Raw genomic sequence first — 15,032 nt, 5'->3', positions numbered from 1 at the left:
TCACAGCTCTAAGGACCCAGGTTCAATTCCCAGCTCGTGTCTGCGTGGGTTTCCTCCAGGTGCTCCAGTTTCCTCCCACAGTGCAAAGATGTGTGGGTTAGGTTGATTGGCCATTAACCCTTAGTGTCCAGGAATCCTTAGGCTAGAGGGAGTGACAGGGTAAATATATGGGGATAGGGCCTAGGTGGAATTGTTGTTGGTACAGACTTGATGGTCTGAATGGCCTTCTTCTGCACTGTAAGGATTCTATGATTTCTATGATTAAGTGTTAAAGAACAGAATCAACTTTGGAGAGATTCTCATTGGATGAACAAACACAGCCAATTTATTTCATACATAGGTCATACGTATCTTGTTTCAATGAAACATATTCCTCATGTTAATATATTACAGGAAGAGGCAGTTGTGTAGTCACTGAACCAAAGGCCCAGAATAAAGCTCTGGGGACCTGGGTTCAAATCCCACCATAGCAGATGGTGAAATTTGAATTCAATAAAAGCCTGGAATTAAAATTCTAATGATGAAATGATTGTCGTAAAAACAACCCATCTAGTTCACTAATGTCCTCTAGGGGAGGGAATCTGTCATCCTCAGTTAGTCTGGCCCATATGTGACCCCCAGATCCACAGCAATGTGGTTGACTCGGGGATAAATGCTGGCCCAGTCACAGACACCCATGTCCCATTCTAAATAATATTATTCCCTCTTGCTTTTTAGCACAACTGAGGACATGAGTATTTGATCTGTTTTCAGGTTTCCATGACATTAATTCTGAGGCAGACCAATTGAAGAAGTGCACGTAAGTAAATATGGAATGAGTTCATGCCTGCTGTCTCCCATAATGGTCTTGTTGAAATCAGGATACTTTGTAGCATGAGTTGCAAAAGGCAGGGAATTATAGGCCGGTTAGTTTAACGTCTGTTGTAGGTAAAATGTTAGAATCCGTGATCAAGGAGAAAATAGCAAGGCATCTTGAGGAGAATTGTTTGATAGAGCAGATGCAGCACGGTTTCGTTAAGGGGAAGTCGTGTCTGACGAATTTATTGGAGTTCTATGAGGATGTGTCTAGGGCGGTGGATAGAGGAGAGCCGGTGGATGTGGTCTTTCTTGATTTTCAGAAGGCGTTTGACAAGGTGCCTCACAAGAGGTTTTTACAGAAGGTCAGGGGACATGGAGGTGGGGGTAGCGTGGATAGAGGATTGGCTGTCAAATAGGAGGCAGAGAGTGGGGGTCAATGGGTGCTATTCGGATTGGCGGTTGGTGACTAGTGGAGTGCCCCAGGGGTTGGTGCTGGGGCCTCAGCTATTTACCATTTATATAGATGATCTGGAGGAGGGAACCAAGTGTATGTTGTCGAACTTTGCTGATGACACCAAGATTGGTGGAACGGCAAATTGTGCAGAGGGTGTGGAGAGTCTGCAGAAGGATCTAGATAGGCTGGGCGAATGGGCCAGGAACTGGCAAATGGAATTTAATGTTGGCAAATGTGAGGTTGTCCACTTTGGTAGGAATAATGGTAGGAAGGACTATTACTTACATGGCGAAAAACTGCAGCAGGCGATGGTGCAGAGGGACCTCGGGGTCCTTGTGCATGAGTCACAAAAACCCAGCCTGCAGGTGCAGCAGGTGGTCAGGAAGGTGAATGGGATGCTGGCCTTCATAGCGAGGGGGATTGAATATAAAAGTAGGGAGGTCTTGCTGCAGCTGTACAGGGCACTGGTGAGGCCGCAGCTGGAGTACTGTGTGCAGTTTTGGTCACCGCACTTACGCAAGGATATTTTGGCCTTGGAGGGAGTGCAGAGGAGGTTTACTAGGCTGATACCGGAGTTGAGGGGGTTGAGCTATGAGGAGAGGCTGAATAAACTAGGCTTGTACTCGTTAGAGTTTAGAAGAATGAGGGGAGATCTCATTGAGACATATAAAAATGATGAATGGGATGGATAGGATAGAGGTGGAGAGACTCTTCCCGCTCAGAAAGGACAGTAGGACTAGAGGGCACAGCCTCAAGATAAAGGGGGGGCGGTTTAGAATGGAGTTGAGGAGGAACTTCTTCACTCAAAGGGTGGTGAATCTCTGGAATTCTCTGCCCGTTGAAGTGGTGGAGGCTGCCTCGCTAAATATTTTTAAGACGCGGGTTGATAGGTTTTTGATAGGCAAGGGGATTAAGGGTTATGGGGAGCGGGCGGGAATGTGGAACTGAGACACAACAGATCAGCCATGATCTTATTGAATGGCGGGGCAGGCTCGAGGGGCTAGATGGCCTACTCCTGCTCCTATTTCTTATGTTCTTATGTTCAGATATGTATTTCCATACACTATCACATGAACCTCAGGGACAACGCACTTTAGCATCATGCTATCATGATGCAATCTAATTCAAATATGTTTTTAAATGATTTCATTCGTCATTCATACACAGTCGATGCTGAATTCATGAGTGTTTTGCTCAACTGATCATTGTATTTTTTAGCACTGGATTGCATTCAGGCATTGTGGGGCTGGAGGAAAAATTGGGAGGGACAAGGGCATGGAAGATTTGAAAACAGGATAGAGAAGTTTAAAATCAGATAGTTGTTTGACCGGGAGTCAAGAAAACAGAGAGATGATAGAGGAATGGGTCTCACTAAGTGAATACCTGTAAAGACTCATGTTCCAACCAATATTCTTTGAGTTGAGTAAATTGAGTTTGTGTCTTTATATGCCCTGTTTGTGAACAGAACTCCCACTTACCTGGCGAAGGAGCAGCGCTCTGAAAGCTAGTGGCTTTTGCTACCAAATAAACCTGTTGGATTTTAACCTGGTGTGGTGAGACTTCTCACTGTGAATACACAGACTGCAGTTTTTGGGATGTGTCAGGTTTAAGATGGGGGAAGTGTGGATGTCCAGCCAAGAATGTGTTGGAATAGTCGAGCCTGGAGTTAATGATGGCAGCAGATGCACTGAGTGAGGGGAGAGGTCGGGTGATATTCTGGAGGGTGGCATGGTGGCACAGTGGTTAGCGCTGCTGCCTCACAGCACTAGGTTCCCAGGTTTGATTCAGGCCTTGGGTGACTGTCTGTGAACAGTCTGCATGTTCTCCCTGTGACAGCATGTGGGTTTCCTTCAGGTGCTCTGGTTTCCTCCTAAGGTCCAAAGATGTGCAGGTTAAGTGGATTGGCTATGCTAAATTGTCCCTTAATGTGCAAAGGTGTGAAGGTTAGGTGGATTAACCATGTAATTGCATGGGGTTACGGGGATAGTCTGAGGAGTGTTTCTGGGTAAGATACTCTTTGGAAAGTTGGTACAGATTTCATCGGCTGAATGGCCTCTTCCTCCATTATAGGAATTCTATGAACATAAATATTGGGAGAATCTGACGGAGGCAAAAAGGGGTGGTCTTGGAGAGGCTTGTGTTGCCTCATTTGGTGAAGACATGCCAAATAACGAGGCAATTAGGCAATTAACTAGCCACCGGCTGGCCTTCCTCGGGATCAGGATCCCAGATGTTCCACCAACCAAGAGGCCGGGAGCTCAATGCTCAGCCATGCCACTGGAGGCAGATGATCAGAGACAGGTAACCAAAGCAGATGATTGTTGAGCAACCTATAGGCCAGAGGACTTTGATGGTAGGAGTATTGTGGTTTGAGTTTGGCAGGATAGCATGTCATGTGACTCTCAGAGGGCTCCTCCATTCCTGATGCATTATTAAGTGTCTTTGAACGCTCACCAACCCCCCACCAACGCCCCCCCCCCACACCACCACTAGTGAGAGAGAGTGTGACCACTGTCAGGATGAGGAAGGGAGTGAACACTGTCAAGGGGGTCAGGGAGGGAGGGTGAGGAACTGGGTGAGTGAGGGGGTGAACACTATCAGGGGGCGAGGGAGTGGTGATCAGTGTCAGGGGGTGAGGGAGGAGGGGAACATGGTGGAGTGGGCAGTAGCACAGTGGTTAGCACAGCTACCTCACAGTGCCAGGGACCTGGGCTCGATTCCCGAGTTGAGTCACTGTTGGACTTTGCACATTCTCCCCATGTCTGCATGGGTTTCCTCCAGGTGCTCCAGTTTCCTCCCAAAGATGTGCGGGTTTGGTGGATTGGCCATGCTAAATCGCCCTTTGGTGTCAGGAGGACGAGCTAGGGTAAATGCATGAGGTCATGGGGAAAGGGTCTAGATGGGATTGTGGTTGGTACAGTCTCAATGGGCTGAATGGCCTCCTTCTGGACTGTAGGGATTCTATGCTTTTAAGCTTCAATGTCGGGGGTGAGGAGAAGTGAGGGTGGGGGTGAGGGAAGGGGTGAGGGTGGAAAGTGTCGAGGGTAAGGGAGGGGGTGAAGGAGGGGGTGAACACATTCACCATCCAACAACCCAGGAGATCTCAAGTACTCTGCACAGGTTTGCATGTCCGTAGGCTGCTGTATTAATGTTAGCAGAGGTAGGAAGAAGCTCTTAATTGGGTCTAAATTGTCCCTTAAAGGCGACGATTGTCGATGGGCAGCAGGAATTTATATCCAAGGGCATTTAATTGGAGTGGAGGCAGGAACTCCACCTGTCACTAACCTGCCTGATTACAGCACCACACCCCCCCCACCTCTCCCCCCTCACAACCCCCCCCTTCCCCCATCACTTCCCCATCTCCTTACCCCACCCCACCCACCCTCATCTTCTACCCCATAACCTCTCCCCTTCCCCATCACCTTTCCCCCAACCCCCTCATCCCCATGCCACCAAACTCACCAGGAGGGAGATTCGATCCATTTTATCAGACAGTCCTGCTTTTCCTCAGCCAATTCCTAGTAATTCTGTGTTTTTCTTAGCAAAGCAAAAAGGCAGAACAGGAAGAAGTCTGGATGGAACAAAGCTAATCTGAGAAAACAATCACAACTGCGGGCACAAAAACGCCACTTCAAAAGGAAGGTGACCATTGTTTTCTCTCTTGCCTCTGACTCAACAGACTTGGTAAGAAGTCTCACAACACCAGGTTAAAGTCCAACAAGTTTATTTGATAGTAAACCCACTAGCTTTCGGGGTCTGCCCCTTCATCAGGTGAGTGACTGTGTTTACCCCACTCCAATGCCGGCATCTCCACATCAACGGACTTGCACATTCCAACAAACAGGAATTGCAAAGGGGAAAAATGCTGGTTTCCAGTTTTTCACTTCCTCTGACCTTCACTAATTGTAATAGACGTGAATTACCTTTCAGCAGCTGTGTCTGTGAAAGCCTTTCTACTGACTAGTGAACAAAGATGGAAACCACACCAAACTGTCCGCTGGGATTATATTACCAAAGTCACAGAAAGGGGGCTGGAACTCTCACTGATGTGACAACGCTTTCTCACTATCTAACAAGGCAAAATTGATAACAACTAAATACAACTAGATGTTGGTCATCCCTTAATTAATATCAGCTAAATGGGTTCCAGCCAAATAAAGGGAACAAGAGAACTAACATATCAACAGAATAAAAAACAAGGCTGAGTTAAAGGAGGAAACAATAAAGGGACAAAAAAGATCTTGGTCAGAGAAGTGGTTTTTAAGGAGAATCTTAAGCAAGCAGAGGCTTTTAGGCAGTTGAAGGTTTGGTACCAATGTCAGGGGCTCCTGCCACTTTCACCCTGCTCAGATTGTTCCATGAAGCACAGAAACATGGGCTGCTGGAATTCATAGAAACATTGAAATCCCGCAGCACAGAAAGAAGCCATTCGGCCCATCGAGTCTGCACTGACCACAATCCCACCCAGGCCCTACCCCCATATCCCTACATATTTACCCGCTAATTCCTCGAACCTAGGCATCTCAGGATTCTAAGGGGCAACGTATAAGATGATGAATGGGATGGAGGATGATGGGGGAGGAGCATATTCGAGGGGTGGGGGAACTTGAAAACTGTCAGGGGTGAGAGAAACTGACACCATCGGGGGTATGGGGGAGGGTTCGAAGGAGGAGGTGAACACTGTCAGGGGGTGAAGGAGCAGGTAAGAGAGAGTGTGACCACTCTCAGGGTGAGGGAGGGAGTGAATACTGTCAAGGGGGTGAGGGAAGGAGGGAGAGTGAGGGGGTGAACCCTATCAGGGGTGAGGGAGTGGTGATCAGTGTCAGGGGGTGAGGGACGGTAGCACAGTGGTTAGCACAGGTGCCTCACAGCGCCAGGGACATGGGCTCGATTCCCGACTTGCGTCACTGTCTGTGGAGTTTGCACATTCTCTCCGTGTCTGCATGGGTTTCCTCCAGGTGCTCCGGTTTCCTCCCACGGTCCAAAGGTGTGCGGGTTTGGTGGATTGGCCATGCTAAATTGCCCCTTGGTGTCAGGAGGACGAACTAGGGTAAATGCATGAGGTCATGGGGCAAGGGTCTAGAATGGATTGTCGTTGGTACAGTCTCAATGGGCTGAATGGCCTCCTTCTGGACTGTAGGGATTCTATGATTTTAAGATTCAATGTCAGGGGGTGAGGGAGAAAGTGAGGGTGGGAGTGAGGGAAGGGGCATGGGAGGGAAGTGTCAGGGGCTTAGGAAGGGGGTGAACACTTTCAGTGAGTGAGGGAGTCATACAGTCATAGAGCGCAGAATAGGCCCTTCAGCCCGTCGAGTCTGCACTGACTGGAACTACCACTAAAGTCACCCTAATCCCATTTTCCAGCATTGTCCCATATCCTTCAATGTTATGATGTTTCAAGTGCTTATCCAAATACGTTTTAAAGGTTGTAAGGTTTTCAGCCTCTACTATCTTCCCAGGCAGTGCATTCCAGGTTCCCGTCACCCTCTGAATGAAAATATATTTTCTCAAATCCCCTCTGAATCTCCTGCTCCCTACCCTAAAACTATGCCCCGTGATTAACCCCTCCACCATGGGAAAAAGCTGCTTCCTATTCGCCCTGTTCATACCCTCATAATTTTATACACTTCAATCGTATTCCCCCTCAGCCTTCTCTGCTCTACAAAAAAAAATCCAAGATAGTGATCCAAGTCTCTCCATATAGCTCAAATGCTCCATCCCAGGCAGCATCCTGGTGAATCTCCTCTGTACCCCTTCGAGTGCAATCTTATCCTTTCTATAGTGAGGTGACCAGAACTACACACAGTACTCCAGCTGTGGCCCAAGCAACATTCTGTACAGCACCAACATTACCCCCTGCTCTTGTACTCTTTGCCTGATAAAAGCAAGTGCCTCACATGCCTTCTTAACTATCCTATTCACTTGCTCTGCTGCCTTAAGGAGCAGTGGAGGATCTTTAAGGAGATCTTTCTTGGTGCTCAACGGAAATTTATTCCGATGGTCAAAAAGGATAGTAGGAGGAGAGGTAATAAGCCATGGATAACGAAGGAGGTGAAGGAAAGTGTTAAATTAAAAGCGGAGGAATTTAGAGTAGCTAAGAGTAGTGGGCGAGAAGAGGATTGGGAGAGGTTTAAATGTCAACAAAGATTGACAAAGAATTTGATAAAGAAGGGTAGGAGAAACTATGAAGCTGGGCTAGCGCTTAATATAAAAAAGGATAGCAAGAGTTTTTATAAATATATAAAAAGGAAGAGGCTGGCTAGGGTGAATGTTGGTCCTTTAGAGGATGAGAAAGGGGACCTAGTGGTAGGGGATGGGGATATGGCTAAGGTATTGAATAACTTTTTTGTTTCTGTCTTCACGGAGGAGGACGTGAATAATTTGCCGGGTGTTAGCGATGGAAAGGTGGTAGGACTGGAGGGTCTTAATGACATTACTGTTACTAGAAAGGCGGTGCTCGACAGACTGGAGGGGCTGATTGTGGACAAGTCCCCAGGACCGGATGGAATGCATCCGAGGGTTCTGAAAGAAATGGCGGAGGTGATAGTGGATGCCTTGGTGGTTATTTTCCAAACGTCGCTGGATTCCGGGGAAGTGCCGGATGATTGGAAAACGGCTAATGTTACGCCGTTGTTTAAGAAGGGTGCCAGGCAAAAGGCGGGGAATTATAGGCCGGTTAGTTTAACATCTGTGGTAGGTAAAATGTTAGAATCTGTCATTAAGGAGGAAATTGCGAGGCATCTTGAAGGGAATTGCTTGATAGAGCAGACGCAGCACGGTTTCATTAAAGGGAAGTCGTGTCTGACAAATTTACTAGAGTTCTATGAGGATGTGTCTAGGGCGGTGGATAGAGGAGAGCCGGTGGATGTGGTCTTTCTAGATTTTCAGAAAGCGTTTGACAAAGTGCCTCACAAGAGGTTATTGCAGAAGGTCGAGGGACATGGAGTTGGGGGTAGGGTGTTAGCGTGGATAGAGGATTGGTTGTCAAATAGGAGGCAGAGAGTGGGGGTCAACGGGTGCTATTCGGATTGGCGGATGGTGACTAGTGGAGTGCCCCAGGGGTCGGTGCTGGGGCCTCAGCTTTTTACCATTTATATAGATGATCTGGAGGAGGGAACCGAGTGTAGGGTGTCGAAATTTGCTGATGACACCAAGATTGGGGGAACGGCAAATTGTGCGGAGGGTGTGGAGAGTCTGCAGAAGGATCTAGATAGGCTGGGCGAATGGGCCAGGAAATGGCAAATGGAATTTAATGTTGGCAAGTGTGAGGTGGTCCACTTTGGTAGGAAAAATGGTAGGAAGGACTATTACTTACGAGGCGAAAAACTGCAGCAGGCGACGGTGCAGAGGGACCTCGGGGTCCTTGTGCATGAGTCGCAAAAACCCAGCTTGCAGGTGCAGCAGGTGGTCAGGAAGGCGAGTGGGATGCTGGCCTTCATAGCGAAGGGGATTGAATATAAAAGTAGGGAGGTCTTGCTGCAGCTGTATAGGGCATTGGTGAGGCCGCAACTGGAGTACTGTGTGCATTTTTGGGCGCCGCACCTGCGCAAAGATATTTTGGCCTTGGAGGGAGTGCAGAGGAGGTTTACTAGGCTGATACCGGAGTTGAGGGGGTTGAGCTATGAGGAGAGGCTGAATAAACTGGGCTTGTACTCGTTAGAGTTTAGAAGAATGAGAGGAGATCTCATTGAGACGTATAAGATGATGAATGGGATGGATAGGATAGAGGTGGAAAGACTCTTCCCGCTCAAAAAAGACAATAGGACTAGGGGGCACAGCCTCAAGATAAAAGGGGGGCGGTTTAGAACGGAGTTGAGGAGGAACTTCTTCACTCAAAGGGTGGTGAATCTCTGGAATTCTCTGCCCGTTGAAGTGGTGGAGGCTGCCTCGCTAAATATTTTTAAGACGCGGGTTGATGGGTTTTTGATAGGAAAGGGGATTAAGGGTTATGGGGAGAGGGCGGGAAAGTGGAACTGAGCAGCGACAGATCAGCCATGATCTTATTGAATGGCGGGGCAGGCTCGAAGGGCTGGATGGCCTACTCCTGCTCCTATTTCTTATGTTCTTATGTTCTTCAGAGATCTGCGAAGAAGTACCCCAAGATCCAGTTGCTCCTCTGAGCATCTAGTGTCATGCCATTCATTAAATACTCTCTTGTCTTGTTGCTTCTTCCAAAGTGCATCACCTGGCACTCATTAGGGTTAAATACCATCTGCCACTGCTTTGCCCACCTGATCAACCCATCATTTCAACCCAGGCTATTTCCCCGGGTTGAAATGGTCGCTACGAGAGGACACAGATTTAAGGTGCGGGGAGGAAAGTACAGAAGTGATGTTAGGGGTAAGTTTTTCACTCAGAGGGCGGTGAGTGAATGGAATCGGCTGCCGTCAGTGGTGGTGGAGGTGAACTCGCTGGGGTCTTTTAAAAGACTTCTGGATGAGTATATGGGGTTTAATGGGATTGGGGGTTATAGATAGGTCTGTAGATTGGTAGGTGTTGATGTGATCGGTGCAACTCGTGGGCTGAAGGGCCTGTTTGTGCTGTAGTGTTCTATGTTCTATGTTCCATCTATATCTTCCTGTAACCTATGAGCTTCTACTTCACTATTAACCACCTTGACAATCTTGGTGTCATCTGCACACTTGCTTATCATTTCTCCCACATTATCATCTATATCATTTATGTATTTAACAAACAATAAGAGTCCCAGCACTGAACTCTGTGAAACACCACTGGACACTGGCCTCCAGTCATCAAACAGTCTCCTACCACCATCCTTTGTGTCCTATTACAAAGTCAATTTCTGATCCGTCTCGCTGAGTTTCCCTGAATTCCATGTGTGCTTTAATCTTCTCAATCAGTCTCCCATGTGGGACCTTGTCAAAAGTTTTGCTAAAATCCATATAAACTATATCAACTGCACTTCCTCATCCACATACTTGATCACAGTTTCAAAAAATTCCAACAATTTGTTAGGCATGACCTCCCTCTGACAAAGCCATGCTGACTATCCCTAATTAACCCATGCCTTTCCAAATTCTTTCGTTCAGAATTCTCGCCAATATATTCCCCATGAAGGAACAACTGAACACTGTCAGGGTGTGAAGGAAAATGTGAGGCATGGGGGTGAACAGAGCCAGGAGGTGAGTCGGGGATGAGGGAGAGGGTGAACACTATTAAGGGGTAAGGGAAGAGATGGGGGAGAGATTGAACACTGGCAGAGATGAGGGAGGGGATGAACAAGTTAGGAGTGAGGGAGAGTTGGAAGAGGGCATGAACACTGTCAGGGAATGGGAGAGGGGTGAACATTGTCAGGAGATGAGAGAAGGAGTGAGGAAGAGGTGAACACTATCAAGGGTGAGGGAGAATGTGAGGGAGGGAGTGCACAAAGTTAGGGGGTGAGGGAAGGGTTGGACACTGTCAGAGGGTGAGGGAGGAGAGGAGGGAGAGGTACACACTATCAGGGTGAGGGAGAATGTGAAAACCATATTTTCAATTGTGACATTCAGAGATGGAAATGGCTCAATTAACATACACTTTGGGAGACTTAAACTCTTACCAGAATATTCTAGTTAGTGCTGTACAAAGGGCCTTCCTTGGCTTGTCTTCTGATGATCCTGTCTTGCCAGGAAACAGTTAGATTTGAACTCTGCTCTGCATTTCTAAGGAAGCCAGGATTGGAAGCCTGAATTGTGAAACCCAGTCATCGTGCAGAAAAGTAGGAGTGAGTGACAATCCAAGAGTGATTGTCTCTCCTTAGAAACATCAGACCACACAGTGCAGAAACAAGGATGTTGTGTTAAACCTATAAAAACTACGAGCTTGGCACAAGATAGAGTTTTTTGTCCAATTCTGGACATCCCAGATGCCCCTTCACGTCCCAAGATATGTAGGTTAGAGGGATTGACCGTGCTAAATTGCCCTTAGGGTCCAAAGCTATATAGGTTAGGGAGATTAGCAGGGTAAATACGTGAGGTTATGGGGTAAGCCTGGGTATGAGTCAGTGTAGACCAAATGGTGTCTTTCTGCATGGTAGAGATTCTATGATTCTGTACGTGATTCTATGTTAAAGGGGCCGCATAAATGCAGGTTGTTGTTGCGGCACCTGTTCCATGTTAAACTCAAATTTTCAATGTTATTCATTCACTGGCGGGGGAATTAGTGGGGTAAATATGTGTGATCATGGGGTAAGTCTGGATATGAGTCAGTACAGACCAATTGGCCTTGATCTGCACTGTAGGAATTCTATGATTCTGTTGGGGATGCTATGTTAAAGTGGCCACATTAATGCAGGTTGTTGTTGCAGCACCTGTTTCATGTTGAGCTTCCATTTTCAATGTTATCGTTATTCACTGGCAGGATGCTCCATCTTTCTTTGCAAAATTATTAGAAAAATGAATTTCACAGAGAGAAAAAACACAAATGCTGCATTTCCTCCACATTTGCACCCAAACTTGAGCAGGACAAGGTTGCAGATCAATGCAGCGGAGTTACAGATTGGGGAGAACTGGGTGTTTGAGTTACCTGCGTGAGCTCCGCAAGCCCAAATTGCCTCATTCTTTTCCAGTGGTCCATCCGTCCCCGCTGGGTCAATGAACTCCGCTGTCTATAAACAAACCAAGTTCCTGCCCCAATGATATCAGGTGCTGGCTGGCTATGGAAATTCTCTTCCAAATCTGATCAAATTTTCAGGCAGGAAATAAAACCCAATTTCCATTGCTGAATTGAATTTCCAAATGTTGTTTATTCATTCGTCCCTGCAAGAGGCACACTGCATTTCCTCCTTCTTTAGCTGGATGTTTGTGGCATAAATTTGAGGAGCAACCTAATATTTAAGTTTATTTATTTATGTCACAAGTATTCACACTGCAATGAAGTTACTGTGAAAATCCCCTAGTCGCCATATTCCAGCACCTGTTCAGGTACTCTGAGGGAGAATTTAGCATGAACAAATGCACATCTTTTGGACTGTGGGAGGAAACCAGAGCACCCGGAGGAAAGTAAAGTTTATTTATTAGTTACAAGTAGGCTTACGTTAACACCGCAATGACTTTACAGTGAAAGTCTCCAAGTTGTCACACTCCAGGGCCTGTTCAGGTACACGGAGGGAGAATTTAGCGTAGCACTTCTATCGCACTGTGGGCAGAAACCAGAGCACCCGGAGAAAAGTAAAGTTTATCAGTCACATTAACGCTGCAATGAAGTTACTGTGAAAATCACCAAGTCACCACATTCCAGCACCTGTCCGGATACATTGAGGAAAAATTTAGCATGGCCAATGCACCTAACCAGCACATCTCCGGATCTGTGGGAGAAAACCAGAGTACCTGGAGGAAACACGCACAGACACAAGGAAAACATGCCGACTCCACACAGCCAGTGACCCGAGCCAGAAATTGAACTTGGGTCCCTGACACTGTAAAACGGCAGTGCTAGCCACTGTGCCACCCAACTCAGATGGGGTGAACCTTTCATATTCTATCTAAGTCAGGAATATATAGAGGTGAGTTTGATAGTTCTTGTTTACTTCTTGTTGTTACCCTCCCACCCACCCCAAGATCAATTTTACACGGGGGGGTGGGTGGAGAGGGGGTGAATTCTAGTAAAATTCACAGAAAATTTGAGTGTAAGTTGATACTTGTGCCAGCGGATGGGGACACCTTTCGCGTTTCCACTGCGCCCAGAGAGGGAAATTACTCGGAGAGGATAACACTGGGTAAAAGTCTGACTGTAACCTCGCGTTCACAGCCGCACGGTAATGTGGAGAGCTGAGTAAATTCTTGCCCCTTACCTGGGATGTGACCGGCGTACGTTCTGGCGAAGACGGCAGCTATCAGGGCAATTGCCTGCCACATTTTCGCCCTCGTTAACCAGCTGGAGGGTGGCATAGAAGCACCGATCCTGTCCTGTGTCACAAACTGGTCACGGTAAAGCGCTGGGACATTACTCCCAGCTCCTCCTCCTCTTGTTCCTATCACTAATATCAGAAGTATTCCCTACTCCGGCGCTTCGGGTCCACTCTGGTCTGCAGACACTCTCGGGCCGGTGTTTCTCTGCGGTCTGCTCTATCTGGATCTAGTTTGCCAGTAAGTAGTTTCCCTTCGCTGCCCGGAACAGGATCCCGGCTGTTTTTCTTCCTTGAACTCTTCTGAGCCGCATCCTACACACACGCTGCCAGAGATAAAAAAGCGGGTGTGTTTATCGCGTACCGCAGGCTCACAAGCTCTGAGGGGTGATAAAGAAGCACATTTGGAAAATAATCTCCACCAGATGAAACCAAACTATCGTTTAATATTGACTTGCTATACTCCGGCAAAATCTGGGTTTTGTGCGATGCAGTACCTATACATCTGTAATATTACAATACCAATAAAGCTGCAGTATTACATCACATTACATATAGATCTGTAATATTTCAATACGCTACTCTATAGATCAGTAACATTGCAACACACTACATATAAACCTGTAATATTTCAATGCACTACCCTATAGATCTGTAATATTTCAATACACTACTCTATAGATCTATAATATTACAATACATTACCCTATAATATGTAATATTACAACACACTACCTATAGATCTGTAACATTTCAATACACTACCTACAGATCTGTAATATTTCAATGTACTACTCTATAGATCTGTGATATTACAATACACTATCCATAGATAGAAGATAGAACAGTACAGCACAGTAGAGGCCCTTCAGTCCTCGATGTTGTACCGACCTGTGTCCAAACTCAAGATCAAGCTATCCCACTCCCTATCAATCTGGTGTGTTCCATGACGGGCAACACAACAGCTCAGTCACTGTCACTGTTTGCTGTGCAGATACATGGACCTGGGTCGGATCTCCGACTTGGGTCGATGTCTGTGGGAGTTTGCACATTCTCCCCGTGCTTGCGTGGGTTTTCCCCTGGTGCTCGGGTTTCCTCTCACTCCCCAAAAACGTGCTTCTAGGCTGATTGGTGTTAACAAATTGTCCCTAAATTAGACCTCCCCAAATCTGGCGTAGAGAAAAGTCATAGGTAGAAGAAGGTAGATGAGGCATTCACTGAATGTATAATGGCGGCGCGGGCTTGTTGGGCTGAAGGGCCTGTTTCCTGTGCTATGTTGTTGTTCTTCTTCTTTATCTCTATGTGCCTATCCAATAACCTCTTGAAAGTTCCTAAAGTGTCCGACTCCACTATCACAGTAGGCAGCGCATTCTACACCCCAACCATGCTCTGAGTAAAGAATCTACCTCGGGCGCCCCTCCTATATCTCCCAACATGAACCTTATAGTTATGCGGTGAGCATGGAAGCCTAGGGCACGGGCCCGGGTGGAGCCCCCTCTGGTGCAGATCCTGGTGGTAGTAGCAAATATTCAAATGAGAACTTTGAAGGCCGAAGTGGAGAAGGGTTCCATGTGAACAGCAGTTGATGGCCCTAGTAACAGCTACATCCACCTGAGGAAATAGTCTCTGAACATCCACTCTGTCTATCCCCCTCATCATCTTATAAACTTCTATTAAGTCACCTCGCATCCTCCTCCGCTCTAAAGAGAAAAGCCCCAGCTCCCTCAATCTTTCCTCATAAGACCTACCCTCCAAACCAGGCAGCATCCTGGTAAATCTCCTCTGCACTCTCTTCAATGCTTCCACATTCTTTCTTATAGTGAGGTGACCAGAACTGCACACAATATTCCAGATGTAGTCTCACCAAGGTCCTGTCTAGTTGCAGCATAACCCCACAGCTCTTAAAGTCAAACCTCCTGTTAATAAATGCTAACA

The 15,032-nt window shown here is 46.9% G+C and overlaps 1 protein-coding gene across 1 annotated transcript in view; it reads right to left on the bottom strand.

Moving 5' to 3' along the window:
* LOC145356765 (complement component receptor 1-like protein) overlaps window positions 1-13,364 on the bottom strand; it is a 67,598-nt gene extending 54,234 nt beyond the window's left edge. The window contains exon 1 of the mRNA XM_080209633.1: window positions 13,044-13,364. Coding sequence (XP_080065759.1) covers window positions 13,044-13,140 — 97 coding nt within the window. The 5' untranslated portion in view covers window positions 13,141-13,364. The remainder of the gene's footprint in view (window positions 1-13,043) is intronic.
* Between the last annotated feature and the right edge of the window lie 1,668 nt (window positions 13,365-15,032).

The sequence above is a fragment of the Carcharhinus amblyrhynchos genome, chromosome 22, assembly GCF_965287045.1.
Source record: "Carcharhinus amblyrhynchos chromosome 22, sCarAmb.v2.hapA, whole genome shotgun sequence".
In the NCBI taxonomy this organism is placed as follows: Eukaryota; Metazoa; Chordata; class Chondrichthyes; order Carcharhiniformes; family Carcharhinidae; genus Carcharhinus; species Carcharhinus amblyrhynchos.
Note: the sequence above shows the minus strand (reverse complement) of the source record. Positions and strands in the feature narration are given on the sequence as shown.